This window comes from Ipomoea nil, unplaced genomic scaffold (genome assembly GCF_001879475.1).
Source record: "Ipomoea nil cultivar Tokyo-kokei standard unplaced genomic scaffold, Asagao_1.1 scaffold0642, whole genome shotgun sequence".
In the NCBI taxonomy this organism is placed as follows: Eukaryota; Viridiplantae; Streptophyta; class Magnoliopsida; order Solanales; family Convolvulaceae; genus Ipomoea; species Ipomoea nil.
The window spans coordinates 4,824,997-4,841,798 of NW_017617070.1; the positions used below are offsets into that span (position 1 = coordinate 4,824,997).

At 40.7% G+C, this 16,802-nt stretch overlaps 1 protein-coding gene across 1 annotated transcript; it reads left to right on the forward strand.

The window, feature by feature from the left end:
* Window positions 1-16,016: 16,016 nt before the first annotated feature.
* Window positions 16,017-16,802, forward strand: LOC109174467 (uncharacterized mitochondrial protein AtMg00810-like). Its single transcript, XM_019323704.1, has 2 exons — window positions 16,017-16,384; window positions 16,430-16,802. Exons 1-2 carry the CDS (start codon window positions 16,017-16,019, stop codon window positions 16,800-16,802), a joined length of 741 nt encoding a protein of 246 aa, XP_019179249.1.

Consider the following 16,802-nt stretch of genomic DNA (forward strand, 5'->3'; position numbering starts at 1 on the left):
GCAACAACTTAAAATGTCAAAATGGACGGCCTAGTATCTTTAGAGTGAGGGTTTTTCATACAACTTATCATGTGGTTCCTTAAGGATGAAGTACAATGTTTTTTTTATTCACATTGATATATCGTTGTACAATAGATACACTTTGCTTGTATAGTAACACCATTACTATATAAAATTCTTTAAAAATGATCATCACAAACTCTGGATCTGGCATCAACCTGTTTCCTTTTCTTCGCAGGAACTACAAAAGTAGGCAGTACATTCTGTTGATAATTTGTGTCAACAGTTTGGGCTTCCACCATTGTTGCTTCATGAGATCAAGAATTGATAGGTTTGTTACCAATACTAGGCATACTGATATTTTCCATCTAAAAAACTGGAACACTATAAGTTCACATAGAAGGAGTTAGGAAACATAATACAGAATCTCAAACAGTCAGGCTTGACAATTGACATACACATATTACATATTAAGATTTAAGAGTGTAGCACTAAGCAATGCAACACAATTCCATTAGACATTCATCAAAGACAACAAAGGTCTCAGAATGTTCATCATATGGACAGGACAACACATTGGCACATAGCAATGTATAAGCTTCAACAGAAAGACAACAGAAATCACAATGTCATATTATATTATCATCATTTTGTGATCAACATTTCATATGGAATATGGCCATAAGGCCATATATCCATAAACATTACATTAAGGGTCCTTAGTCCATAAACAAGTAAACATAATCAGACAATCAAAATCATCACATTAAAGCACACTACTTCCACCAACATTAAAAAGAGTAAAACACTATTTCAGATTTTCAGTATTTCACAGTGTATACAAGTATACAACATTACAACGTATACAAGTATACAACAAAATATATCATATTTTCAGTATTAGTGGTTCCACAGTTCCACCAAAATAAATCACAACTCATAATATATCACAATATAATGATTAAATAAAAAATATAAATAACTAAGGTTGGCGATTTACTTCGTTTCAACAACAAATTCCCTAGAGAACAAGGGCCTTCAAGCAATCAAGCGTCAACACCAGTGAGTCAGTCACCACCAGTCCACCAGTCCATGTCTCCAGCAGTTTGAGACCAACCAGTCAGTTAGTCAACAAAGGCTTCGGGCTTTCACCATAGAGAGAACTAGAAGAGACTCAAGAGCCAAGACTAAAGAGAGAACGGGTTTGCAAAAACACAAAGAGAAATTAAGACTCAAGAGATAAAGGGTTTTGGGCTTCCACCACAGTCTCTCAAAGTGACAAATCAGTTTTTGTGTGGTTTGATAGTGGTGGTGGTTGTAACACCCCGTGTTACGGCCTTTAATCCCGAATTGTTTATTTAATTAATTCCGTTAATAATAATTAAAAAGGACTTAATTTGGTTAGGATTCCCTTTAATTAATTAATGTGGTCAGCCATGGATCGTGGACACTTGCCTAAACTAGAGTTTTAAGCCTATTAGGAATAAAGAGAGTAAACCTTTTACTAGTCAGATTCTAATTAGGAATCCTAGACCTATATATCTATTGGGAATAAAGAAAGTAGGCCTTTACTATTCAGATTATGATTAGGATTCCTGATTCTATAAATAGAGGATTAGAAAGCATTTAGAACCCACACCACCCATAGTTATATTACACGAAAATACTCCCGGAAGATTCGCCCACCACCAATGTAACACCCCCATTTTCCAAAACCAAATTAATTTATTAAAAGACATTTATTTGATTAAAATTTCATTATTTAATTGCGGAAGCTAAACAAAACAAGGAAAAAAGGGATGCTACCGCCACGTTTAGATAACCTATATCCAAACGCACAGGCTAAAACAACACTATTGAAAACAATCCATAATTTATTCTAGCCCACTAACTAAAATAATACAATTGTCAAAAACTTCTAAATTTTTCTAAAATAATATAAAACTTCAAAGTTCTAAAAGATGAATCGCTCCCATGCTCCAAATGTCATACAAGATGTACCTGCAAAAGAAACTAAAGAGGGGAAAAATTCAACATACAACAGCTGGTAAGACTTACTCCACCCCGTAAAACACTTTACACATAGCATATAACACCTTGGAACACATAATTCCACATTAACCCCTTATTCACATTATATTTGCAATATTCCTTCGTACAACTTCTTTACATTTAATTACCAATTATCAGTTCAACCACATAATAAATCTAATTTATAATTTCACATAACATTTCAGAATTTACCATAACATCAATTAATTTAACATAAAATACCATAACTTCCACGTTTGACCACTTTCTCAATATTAGGATTTAATCCTTTATTTACCACCAAGTCAATGAGGAGGAAAAATACAAGGCAAGAGCCATTACTTCGGCCCCAATGACCAAAACCAACCAACCAGAGACCAACCCAGTTGGCTCGAGATCAATCCCTTAAGTATGCATACCCGGCCCCCATTGAGAGACCAACCCCAATGGGTAGAACGAACTCGATTGTGAGAGACCAACCCCACAAGGTACATAATAATATTCCAGAATCAAATGTGAGAGACCAACCCCACAAGATCCATAACCAAAAGTGAGAGACCAACCCCACACTGGTTTCATAATCAAATGTGAGAGACCAACCTCACAATAAAAATCCAAGTACAAATCCTCCATGACCAAAGTTAATTAAATGTAAGTTTTATACCAAATAATTTGTTCTCTCCACCATAATCAAATATATATATATAAATATATGTCTAACAGTACACCGAATCTATGTTCTGGGTATATATATTTAAGCAGACAATATACTAACGTATATATAAACACGAACAAGCACTACAGGAGGGGATGCATGATTATTATGGACACAACACCGTACTTACATATATACATTTAAGGCCAGACCACAATATTTACTAGATATACTTGTGTTCAATCAAAACAGCAACACACATACATCATGCCACTTTTCTATATTTATTTACATATATACATACGTAATACATATATACAGATCTCACTAATCCCACGTTTATATATGCACAGTACATGTATCAATCTCAAATTCCAAATTTTCATCTTCAAAATATCACAAATAATACAAATTCAATTCATGAGTCACATAAACACTTAGGAAAAGTCAGTTTTTGATTTGGGGTAAAAGATTTTGAGTAGCTAGACATAAATCTTACCTGGATTTCGAAATTAATAAAACCACTTGAATCAAATCCTAAGATCACTCCTCTGTAACTTTCCTTGAATTAACCCATTGATGGACAGAAGGGAGAACTTGATGATACGAAAAACAATTGATTCGATCGACGTAGACGAGAAACGAAGCTAACTACGGTAGGAAATTCTTATAATTGAAGAGGAAGAGAATTCTTATAAACCTAGGTTTAGTTTTCATTCTTTCTTCTCTCACGTACTCACAATACAAATATACATATACTATAACTTTATTTCATAGAGCTTACTCAGCTTAGCCGTGCATTGATATACACATATGTACTAGAATCTCAAGTTTATTTAATACATAATTTAAATATATTAGTTTTAGGATTTAAAGATTAGTTATTAGATTATATTAATAATTATTATATCATATTAGTAATATGGGTTTAGGAAGTAGTAATAACCATAAAATAATAGTAGTAGACTAGTCTCAAATAATTTTGGATCTCATAAAATAATATAATTATGGACCATATAGTAAAAATATTTTATTTACATTTATAACAAAATACTCAAATAATCGGGATATCACAACCAAGCCTAGGGAGATCAATCGGATGGAAATCTTAAAGAAGAACCTTAGTAGCCAAGGATTCTGATTAAGGCAAAGAGGTAACCCATGTCTCAACAAAACCTATTTTCTTTGCTATAATCTTCTTCTTTGGCTCCTTCTCTATGCTTGTGTCTTGATAAATCTTTTATGATGATGATGATATGATCTTGATGATTGATGAGATGATCTTATGTGTTGATCTTGATAATCTTGATGATTATAAGAGGATCTTGATAATTGTGTGATGTTCTTGATTTTAAAGATAAACTATGATTTCGATGATTTAAATATGATTAGAGCCCTAGGTTAAATTGGGAATTTCGTATTGTGATATTCTTGATATATTTGGGTGGGATTTCGTATGTTCGGGTGTTAATTATGTTTAGAAGTCATGTTAGGATATATGATTCTTGGTTTTGATCCATTATTTGACTACGTGGTGTCGTCGTTTATGTTTAAAAGTGTCCTAACATGGTTTCGGGTTCCACGAAAGATCCTGGGACCAATATATTGAAAAAGAGTCAGTGGGGGAAAGGTGGGGGTAGGGGAACCCACCACCTACCCGCTGCCCCAAATGGGCGTTGCCGGCAGCGGGCAGGCGACTGCCCGCCGAGCACCCGCTGCCCGGTTTCTCGCCGCTGGCGGGTGGTCCTCTACCCGCCGGCCACCTGTTGGTTTTTCCCCACCTTGGGATGTTGGCTTCCCCGTTTGATGTCTCCCCGACCCTCGTGGTGTCCCAACGGACTCCGTTTATCGTGCCTAAGTCTAAGTTTGATGTTTCGGGTACCGTTCGTAGGATAAAAGAGTCTTGTGTATTGTATGCTAGTTGAATTGGTACCCCGTTGACCTAGGTGAAAGATGTATGAACCCCTTAGGATTGTTCCTAGTATGTGGATGACCACACATAGGTTTCGTTATACGTTTTCTCCCCTTTCCCAATATGTTAATGTGGATTGCATGTGCTTGCTATGTGTTATATGTGCATGACTCCCCAATATTGGCTACGGTCAAATTGGTCTTACATGGGCTGCGGTCCACCGATTGGGCTCGCCAACGGTGTGTAGGGCTGCATTCCACCAAAGGGGCCGTGGTCCACCGATTGGGCTCGCCAACGGTGTGTAGGGCTACAGTCCACCGTTGAGCTCGTCAACGGTTTTACATGAGCTGCGGTTCATAATCCTGGCTGCGATCAGTGACACTCTTTTTGGGCCATGACCCACCGATTGGGCTCGCCAACGGTGTGTAGGGTTGTGGTCCACCGTTGAGCTCGTCAACGGTTTGATGAGCTACGGTTCATCGGTTGGCTGCGGTCAACCCCTTCATGCTGCGGTATGAGGCAGGGTGCTGCGGGGTGGTGTTAGCGCTATATGCGCTAACCCTCATGTATGGGCATGCGATTGGTCCTGTGGCGCCACCAAAGTGTGCTTGTATGATAAAGATGATTGATTGAAAGATGACATGAATGATGTGAAATTAACCTGTGACCTTAAGATACATGATAATGTCTTTATATGCTTGTTTATAACTGTTGAATGTGTTTATCCCTATTTGTCGAGTCTATTCCTGGTTTTAAAGCTAGAGTCTGCTAAGTATATATCTTCCTGCTTCAAAATGGTTTTCCTATATATATATATATATATATATATATATATATATATATATATATATATATATATATATATATATATATATATATATATATATATACCTATATTGTATTTTAACGCGTTGGAGTGGGTTACCAGCATTATTCGTTGAACAGATATATTTGGCTTCCAGGCACAGATGATTAGCTACCAGAGCGCGCTAGAGGACCTCGGCTTAGATAGTTAGTCTTTCCTTTCGGCCTGCGTGCCTTGATGATGTAATGACGTTGTTTGAGGATAATTAGTTAATGTAGCCAGTGCATCTGAGTTCTCCAGCTCAGATATGGCATAACACCCCAAACCCTTATGTTTAGAATGCTCTGTTTGGGTTTGATTAATAGAATTGCTTTCATATTATAAGATTAAAAAGTTTTAAAAATTTCGGGGTGTTACAGTGGTTGTCAAAAGATAGGAATCACAATTCCCGAGTTTATATCGTTCTCAAGAGATGAAAAATTGGAAATGCTAAATTGTATTGAGATAAAGAATGGAGTTTATGCTTATCATATACATGGTTCACAAGAAGCTTGGTGTGTTCATAGGTTCAAGGTGCAAGATACAAGAGTACAATCAATCAAATGAATCAAATTGAGAAAAAACAATGAATAGAATTGACCATCTATTACATGATGCTTCTAGTGTCTAAGGCAAGGTTGAGACATTGCAATTGTGTGATTCAAGCAAGGCTTTACTATTGTCATTCACCTCTTGGTCTACTAGGTCTATCAAAGGTATAGAAGCACTTTTAAGTGACTATATTCCTAAGAGTCATTTCATCGAATACCTTGTCTTCACCCCATTCCGGTCTTAGTCCTATCGGAACTTAAGAAGGGAAATACAAGTAGATGGAGGTTACAATTGATCTAGAAATCTCTTGCCTAGATCAATTGATCTTAGAATAATCAAGAGATTTAGGCCCTAACTCACAAGATGCAATCAAGCAACCACTCATAACAAGAATTCAATCCCAATTGCAATCAACAATCTAATCAAGCATTAAATTTCACACTAGCTAGCATCATGAAATATAATCACAATTCAATTCCTAAAAGAAACCTAGCCACTCATTGTTGCTAGATGAATCATCATTAAATCAAGGATCAAACAAACAATGAAATTGAAATAAGAAAGCAAGAGAATTACCAAACTTGAATTCAATTGAAGATTCACTCTACAAATTGCTTCTAGAATCAAGGAATTGTGTCAAGATTCATTCACTCAAGAAGATATTCAATCCAATGTTATTGAGAGGCTAGAGAGATGTAATCTAAAACATAGAAAGTGATCTCAAACTCTAACTTCAACTAAAACTTCCTAAAATATCTAAATCTAGCCCTTTTATAGATTTTCCTCTCGGGTAGCACTTTAATTCGCGCCCAGACTCAATCCACGAGCCGACCACGAACTAGACACGCTCGTGGTTCGGTCACTTAAGTGATCAGGTGCCTTGGCCACGAGCGTGGATCCTTCTCGTGGTAACTTCTATTTTCTATCCATGAGAGGACTACGATCGTGGATCGCTTCGTGGCAGCTTCTGTTCTCTATCCACGAGCGTGCCACGATCATGGACATGCCTTGATGAACCACTCCACCTTGCATTCTTCTTCGGTTGCTCCAGTTCATGCTCATATGCCTCCCTCTAAGCTCAAATCCTTTCACAAACACTAAAGTGCAAGATATGGTAGAGCTTTGCAACACATTAGCACATTCGTATATATTTGACCATAAATCAACCAAAAAGGATCATAATTAAGCACAAAACAACCCCATAAAAATCCTAATAAATGAGTGTCTTTGGCACTTATCACAGAGTCTCAGAGATTGAGAGAACATAAAGAGAACTCAGAGAATCTCGAAGTCGGAGAAGTGAGAACTGAGAAACGGGGGGGGGGGGGGGGGGGAGAACAAAGAGTTTGAGAGTTCTCTAGAAGATTCAAGATGAGAATGAGAGAGTGAGAGAATGCGCAAATGAGAAACACTAGCTTAACGTAGATATATATACATATAGAACATGATGTCGTTTAGTACTATGTGTAACACCCCGTGTTACGGCCCATGAACCAATTAACTATTTACCCGGAAAAGAAGAAATAAATCTCATTAACTAATTAATTAAGAAAAGCCCACCATAGTCCATGGGCCCTTATCCCTAAACCCAATCCCCTAGTCCTAGAAGGAATAGAACTAACCCTAATTAGGGACTCTTAGGTATATAAATAGGGGGCATAGGAGGCACCTAGAACCCACACCACAATAATCTCTCACCACACAAGAAGTTCCAAGAATCCCCCTAGGAGAAATCAAGAAAGAAGGAATCTTAAAGAAAGACCCTTCATAGCCAAGGAAATTAATTAAGGCTAAGAGGTAACCCATGTCTCAACAAAACCTATTTTCCTTGCTATAATTATCTTCTTTGGCCTCCTCTCTATACTTGTGTCTTGATGAATCGTTTATGATGTTGATGATATGTTCTTGATGATTATGAGATGATTTTATGTGTGATCTTGATGATGATAAGAGGTTCTTGATGATTATGTGATGTTCTTGATGAATCTTGATGTTTTGATGATTAAAAGATGAACTATGATTTTACTGATTTGAATATGATTAGAGCCCTAGGTTAAATTGGGAATTTCGTATTGTGTTATTCTTGATATAATTGGGTGGGATTTCACATGTTCGGGTGTTGATTATGTTTAGAAGTCATGACAGGATATGTGCTATATGATTCTTGCTTTTGATCCGTTAATTGTCTACGTGGTGTCATCAATTGCGCTTAAAAGTGTCTAAGCATGGTTTTGGGTTCCACAACGGATCCCGGGACGTTTATTTTGATAAAGAGTCAGTGGGGGGTAGGTGGGGGTAGGGGGACCCGCCACCTACCCGCTGCCCGGAGACTTGTTACCGGCGGGCAGCCGGCGGGTGGTCCTCCACCCACCGGCTACCCGCTGGAAATTGACCAACTTGGGACTCCGGCCTCCCCGTTTGATGTTTCCCCAACCCTCGTGGTGTCCCAACGGACCTCGTTTATCGTGCCTAAAGTCTAGTTTGATGTTTTAGGTACCATTCATAGGATAAACGAGTCTTATATATGTATATAGGTCGCATGCTAGTGGAATTGGTATCCCGTTGGCCTAGGCGAAAGAAGTATGAACCCCTTAGGATTATTCCTAATATGTGGATGACCACGCATAGGTTTCATTATACGTTTTCTCCCCTTCCCAATATGTTAATGTGGGTTGCATGTGCTTGCTAAGTGTTATGTGTGCATGATACCCCAATTTGGTTGCGATCAAATTGGTTATTCATAAGCTGCGGTTCAGAAACTGGCTGCGGTCAGAATTACACTCTTGGGCTGCGGTCCACCGTTTGGTTGCGATCAAACTTTTTACATGAGCTGCGGTTCATATTCCTGGCTGCGGTCAGATGATCACTTTTGGGCTGCGGTCCACCGTTTGGTTGCGATCAAACGTCTTACATGAGCTGCGGTTCATATTCCTGGCTGCGGTCAGATGACTACTCTTGGGCTGCGGTCCACTGTTTGGTTGCGATCAAACATTATGATGAGCTGCGGTTCATCGGTCGGTTGCGATCGACCCCTTCGTATTGCGATACGAGGCAGGGTGCTGCGGGGCCGTGTCAGAGCTATATGCGCTGACTCTCATGTATGGGCATGCGATTGGTCCTGTGGCGCCACCAAAGTGTGCTTGTGTGTGATGAGATACGAATTGGAATGATGATATGAATGAGATGAAGCGAATCTGTGACCATAGGATATATGCTAGTCTCATTATATGCTTGATTATAACTGTTGAATGTGCTTATCCCTATCTGTCGAGTCTATTCTTGGTTTTTAAAACTAGTGTCTCTTAAGTATATATCTTCCTGCTTCAAAATGGTTTTCGTATATCTATATATATCTATTTATAATGTATTTCAACGCGTTGGAGTGGGTTACCAACATCTCTCGCTGAACAGATATATTTGGCTTTCAGGCACAGATGAGTAGACACTGGAGCGCGCTAGAGATTCAGAGCGTAGAGTAGATAGTTTCCCTTTCGGCCTGCGTGCCATGCTTATGTATTGACATTATTGAGGATATTAGTTAATAGCCTGTGCGCCTGAGTTCTCTAGCTCAGGTGTGGCATAGCACCCCGTACTCTTACGTTATGTTTTGGGATTTAAATGAGAATTTACCTTTATTATATTAGTCTCAAAAGTTTTAAAATTTCAGGGTGTTACACTATGCCCGCATAACCCTACAACATCTCGGATATTCAGGCGGTTCGGGTTAACAATCCATATACCCTACCCGAATACATCAAACTGTATAATTCAACGATTTGGTTCGATTTATGGAAATCAGGTGCAGTTCGGTTCGGTTTCCTTGTTTGCAGGTAGCGGGTCGGTCAGATCTTTTGGGTTGGTCTGGTTTGCACACCCTTAACCACCATTACCACCACCACCACCAACAACAACAAGAGTTAATTCCATTTTTTGTCCTAGATTTATAGTTGGCGTTTCACTTTTGTCCTTTGTCCTTTTTTTTTTCAAACCATCCATTTTTTGTCCTAGTATTATTGTGGCATGGCCATTTTTGGTCCTCCATCAACAAAACCATTTAACTTTCGGGGCATTTAGGTATTCAATTATGAATTTTTTTCAAAAAAATAAAAATAAAAATATAGCGGGTTAACCCACTTTGTATAAAAATGACCAAAATGGTGTTTCATTTAACGATATTTCAACGATTTTGTTGACAGATGACCAAAAATGGTCATGCCACAATAAGACTAGGACCAAATATGGATGTTTTAAAAAAGGACTAAAAGTGGATTGCTACCTATAAATCTAGGACCAAAATGGAATTAACTCCAACAACAACAACAACAACAACAACAACAACAACAACAACAACAACAACAACAATAATAATAATAATAATAATAATAATAATTTTTTAAATTAAATTATTTAAAAATTTTCTTTACAAATAAAAGATAAGTTAATTAACAATAGGTAAATAAATAAAACAATAGATATATATACTTATTATAAGTCATTTTATATGTTACCTTTTTACATTACTCAACTAATTTACCAAAAAAAAATTTACAAATTGCTAATAGTATTAGTTAGTCAAAACAACTAATACAATTAGATAGTGTCAACTATCAACTATCAAGTAACCTAATGAATTAATTATTAACTAATTACAAATTGAAACACCCGAAAGTAAATTTGAAGTTTGGAATTGATAGACACTTGAGATTGAAATTGGCAAAGTGATGGTCTAGATCTTGAAAACCCAATAGCAACCTTGTATTAGTGAAATTTGGGTGAAATATGTGGGAGCTTAATTACACTCCAATTATTAGATTGTGGATGAAGATATACCATGCGTATAGTGAAAGTTGTTTAGATTATATACATGCAGTTAACATATTATATACTCTCAGTTAATTGATAGTTGTAGTATGTGACGGATGGAAAGAAGGTTTAGGAAAGGTAAAGCTTCCCAGGGATATCGTTCTCTAAGAATGGCTAATGGGAATTGAACAATGCATGGCTAAGCACAAGTGCGTAAGAGAGGTAGAAAGCTAGGTCTCAAGAGCATTATCAAAGTAACAAGTAAAGTAAAGCAACAAGTAATTGTAAAGAAACAATTAAGTGAATGGAGAGGACTAGGACTAGGTATTCTTTGGTTGGGTGCAATAGAATGGCCCTAAGTATAGGAAGTAGTGTAATGCATTGATCATGATTCTTGAAAGATGTTTCTATTGCCAAGCCACTCTCGTGGTCTAATTGGCCTATTAAGTAGTAAAATCCTACTCTCATAACAACCTTACTACTTGAGACATTTCATCGAACACTTAGAGTCCACATCTTCTTCCGAGCTCTACCTCTCGGTGCAAGGTGGGAAATGCAAGTGGATTAGGCTATAGTGTAGTCCCAATCTCTTGGAAACTACACACCTCCAATACCAATTCCATGATGTGGCCATCACCAAAAAATGGTCTATACAAAGTCCACTTCTAACAAGAATCAAGTCAATACATCAAGTCGCTTCCTAATTGCGATCAAAACATTCTAGCATCCTATCAAGTAAACATAATCCTAACTCCCTAAGAATTTGCTAAACATTGTCACAATTGAATAACTAAGATGAAGAATCAATAGAAGCATTATAAAGGAAAAGTAAATTGCAATTGAAATGACACTTAGCTTTGATTATAGAAATTGAAGATTGAAAAGCAATTACAAGTTGAATTCTTACTCTAGATCTTCAATGGTGTTGATGGATTATAATGCAGAAGTGTGTGGGAGAGTTTCTATGGAAGAAGACCTAAAGGGAGAAACTAAGGTAACAAAAGATTAGTCAAAACAACCGCTCCAAGCAATTTAAAGTCGAAGTTCGCGCCAAAATAAGCGCGCGCCTCGGATTCGCTACAGGGCTTGTGGTCACGATGGGGTTCACGGTGTGTGTTCCACCGTGACTTTTTAGCATAGTTCGCAGGTTCCAGAGGTCACGGTTAAGTTCACGCCGTGACCATGACCGTGACCACCCACTCTGCCCAGCAACTCTGGTTTCTATGACATTTTTCACATTGTAGACGTCCGAACTAGACTTTGTGATCTTCATGAAAGTTGTAGCCCTTTGAGTTTTTGTTACAATTCCACTTGAATCACTTCATTTGAACACTCCTAGCTTGAGATATGCTCAAAATACTAAGATGTCACCTGATAGAGAAAAAAGTGCAAAGCAGAATGGTGCCACGCTGGCAGTCACGGCGTGACCACCAGCGTGACCCATGTTCTTCACTTCAAAATGCATGTTTATTAATCTCCTTTGTTCCTTTGGCTGGTCAAAATTTAATATTTGAAGGACCATGGGTGGTTAACTTGGACCACAAATGGTTAAATTTGAAAGTCGAAGGACCACAGATGGTCAATTTGAAAGTTTAGGACTAAACGTGACAAAACCACTATACTCGGAGGACCTTGTTAATGATGTTATTATTTCATGTTGTATTTGTGTTATAGTATAGTTAATATTTATGTGGTAGTAGATTGTTTGACTAGTACAAGTCTATTAGTTAGGAGAGTCTAGGGTACTTCTATTTGATATACTATTGCAATCCTTATCTCTTTGGACTGATTTGAAACACTTTCTCTCATCTGGTATAAGTTAGCTATAGGCTATCGATCATTTTCTCTCTCTCTCTCTCTCTCTCTCTCTCTCTCCACCGTGAACAACCGAGCACCACCCTAAATGTCAACCAATTCGTCGGAACGAACGGTCACTGCCGCCGGTGCTTCGTCTCCGGCCACCCACCCCAATCCCCTAGCCTCAGCTCATCACTTTGTCTCTATCAAGCTAACGTCCAGGAACTTCCTGTTCTAGCGTACGCAACTAGTCCCGTTCTTACGCAGTCAGGATCTCCTTGGGTTCGTCGACGGCGATACGCTGTGCCCTCCGCCAACCGTCGACGCCTCCCCCGCCTCCGGTGAGTCTGCATCCGGCGCCACTGCCACGGCTCTGGTCCCTAATCCCGCGTACAAGGCATGGGTGCAACAGGATCAATCTATCATATCACTCATCATCTCCTCGATGTCAGACGAGGTCATGCACTTGGCCGTTAGCCGGAATACCTCCCAGGAAGTATGGTGTTCCATCACTGTGGCTCTTGGTTCCTCCACCCACGCACGTTGCCTCAATCTACTCGGGTAATTCCAGTCACTCCGGCAAGGTAATGCCTCACCGGCTGATTACTTGGGATGGGCAGAGCTCATCGTGGGCGTTGGCACAGGCCAGCCGACCACTCTCCCTAGATGAACAGAATCTATATGTATTTCGGGGACTGCGTCCAGAATACAGGGCTATGGCGGCTTCGCTCACTGTTATAGGTAACCCGGTCTCTCTCCCGCAACTCTCGGATTACTTGTAAGCTCAAGAGTTCATCATCTCTGATGAATATTCGGTGGCGGCTGACGGCGGCAATGGGGGGGTCGCACACTGCCTTGTATGCTGGTCGCAGCCGTGGTGGTTCGAACGGCGATGGTGGCCGGCATGGATCCAACCAGCAAGGTCGTGGTCGTGGTGGTCGTGGTGGTCAAAGATGTGGTGGTCGTGGCGGACGTGGTGCGTCGAGATGCCAAATCTGCCGCTCCCATGGGCACACGGCAGTTTATTGTTACAAGAGGTATACAACTCAGCCAACGGCGCAGGCGCATGTCGCGGTCTCCAGCGAAGGCCCAGCAGTAAGCTCGACGGTGAGCACGGCGGACGGCTGGTTCCCGGACACGGGGGCCACAGCGCATGCCACGCCCGATGCCGGGATGCTAACTCACTCCGACGAGTACAACGGCCACGATGTGCTTTGAGTCGGTAACGGCGCAGGTTTGGTTATTTCACGAGTTGGTCATGCAACTATCCCTTCCGTTTCGAAATCCCTATGTCTATCTAATGTGTTACACGTACCAAGTCTGTCTGTACCACTTTATCTATCCATAAATTCACTAATGAAAACAATGTTTATTTTGAATTTCATAAAAATTGTTTTCTTGTGAAGGATTCCACAACCAGGGTAGTTCTTCTTAAAGGACCCACCTCGAGTGGCTTGTACAAACTTCCAGTGTCACAATCTCAATTCGCGTTCGTCAGTTCCCGAACTTCTCCCGCAGTGTGGCACTGCAGACTGGGTCACCCATACGGTCACGTCCAAAATCGAGTTCTCCAAAGTTGCCCGGTTGAGTCAAATAAAACAAAGTCCGTGAAGTCGTGCACAGCTTGTCATCTCGGCAAATCGTCGCGTTTCAAATTAGATAGGGTCGAAACTTCTAGTAATAATGTTTTAGATTTATTGTATGCCGATATATGGGGACATGCTCCTGTAATTTCCTCTAATGGCTTTCGGTATTTCTTGCTTTTTGTAGACGATTTCGCACGCTTCTGCTGGTTTTATCCGTTACGGGTAAAATCGAATATATATAAAATATTCGAGTCGTTTCGTGTGTTGGTAGAGCGCCAATTTTCCCGCTCTATCAAGTCTATTCAATCCGACTTAGGGGGTGAATACCGAAAATTACACAACATATTCAAATCACTTGGCATTAATCATAGGCAATCTTGTTACTACACACATGAACAAAACGACAGAGTTCAACGTCGAAATAGACATATCGTCGAAACCGGCTTAGCTCTTCTCGCCGAAGGCTTAGTACCCCTTCACTATTGGGACTATGCCTTTGAAATTGCCACTTGCCTAATCAATTATCTAGCCTCGTCAGTTTTAAAATTCGAAAGTCCTTATTCCCGTGTACATAAAGTGTCACCACCGTACACGTTTCTACGAGTCTTCGGGTGTCGGTGTTACCCCTATCTTCGGCCATACAATCGGCACAAGATAGAGTATCGCTCGGCTCCCTGTGTCTTCCTAGGTTACCCGCCGTCCTTTAGGGGATATAGGTGCATGGATCTGATGAGTGAAAAAATCTATATCTGTCGGCATGTCCGGTTTGACGAGGCTGTTTTTCCTTTTTCCACAGGACAGGCAACGCATTCTTCATCACCACTGCCCGTGCCATGGGCATCTGGGCCAATAATTCCCCGGATTACTCAAGCGGCTACACCGATAACACCGGCTCCAACGCCCTCGGGATCCGATCCCACACCGCTAGCACGGGACTCCGCACCTTTGGTTATTGAGGGCCCAGCACCTGCACCGACTAGGTCCCAGTCAACCCGTGTTCAAACACAGGAACGGGGACATGTCATGCGCCTCCGTCACATGACCCAAGGCACGAATGAACCCTTTCATGCTTTAAATGCCACTACTGATCCTACTTGCTACTCACATGCTGTAAGGCATCCACAGTGGCGTGAGGCCATGGACCTGGAGTTCAATGCGCTTCTTCACAACAACACTTGGCGTCTCGTACCACTTGAGCCGCACATGAACATCATTGGGTGCAAGTGGGTGTTTCGCACCAAACGCACGGCTGATGGTTTGGTGGAACGCTATAAGGCATGCCTCGTTGCTAAGGGCTTCAACCAGGTTGCAGGAAAAGATTTCTTCGACACCTGTAGTCCTGTTGTCAAACCGACAACAATCCGGATGTTATTCTCTCTTGCTGTGTCGAATAGCTGGACTCTACGCCAGTTAGATGTCCACAATGCCTTTCTAAATGGGCGCTTAGCCGAAACGGTGTACATGAAGCAACCCCCGGGATATGAAGACCCGGCACACCCCGGTCATATATGCCATCTTCAATGCTCTCTATACAGTCTCAAGCAAGCCCCTCGGGCTTGGTTCAAGAGACTTCACGATTTTTTACTATCTACAGGTTTCTCGTCATCCAAAACAGATGTCTCGTTGTTTCACTTCACCTCCGGCTCCTCACGGGTGTTCTTACTTGTTTATGTCGATGACATCATTATGATGGGAAACGATGCTGCTCTAGTCAACTCTTTACTTCAACGCTTGCCCACAGTTTTCAAGATCTGAGACCTTGGCACACCTGGGTTCTTTTTAGGTATTGAAACAATTGAAGTTGATGGTGGCCTAATTCTCTCAAAGCGGCGCTACATGACTGATCTGCTTAACCGTTCCGGGATGATAGACTGTAAGCCGCTAGCCACGCCAGCAGCTGTCACACAAGTGGTAACTCCTTCAGCACAACCGTGTGAGGACCCCACACAGTATCGCCGCATAGTGGGCACCTTGCAGTATCTGACTATCACTCAGCCAGATCTCTCTTATGCGGTCAATCGTCTATGCCAATTTATGCACTCCCCAACTATTGACCACTGGGGCTTAGTCAAACGTGTTTTGCGATACATCAAAGGCACTCTCGACTATGGCTTACGTCTCTCAACTTCTGCATCCGCCAACATTCACGCTTTTTCAGACTCCGACTGGGTTGGGTGTCCGATTGACAGAAAGAGCACAAGTGGGTATGCTGTCTTTTTGGGCTCAAATCTGATTTTTTAGCTCTCCAGGAAGCAACGCACTGTGGCTCGCTCATCCACCAAGGCTGAGTATAAAGCACTGGCTGATGTCTCGGCAGAGGTCACGTGGGTTGTCTCATTATTACAAGAGCTTGGTTTACACTCTGGTCAGCCGTCGACTCTCTGGTGCGACAATCTTGGAGCGACTTATCTCTGTGCCAATCCAGTTTTTCACGCCATGACTAAACATGTCGAAATCGACTATCACTTCGTCCGCGACAAGGTCGCCTCTGGGGACTTCGTCGTCAACTTTGTGTCCACCAAGGACCAGCTAGTAGATATCTTCACTAAACCGTTACCTAGGCCGAGGTTTGCAGCTCTTCGAGACAAGCTCAACGTTGTAGCACATCAACCTTGTGCTTGA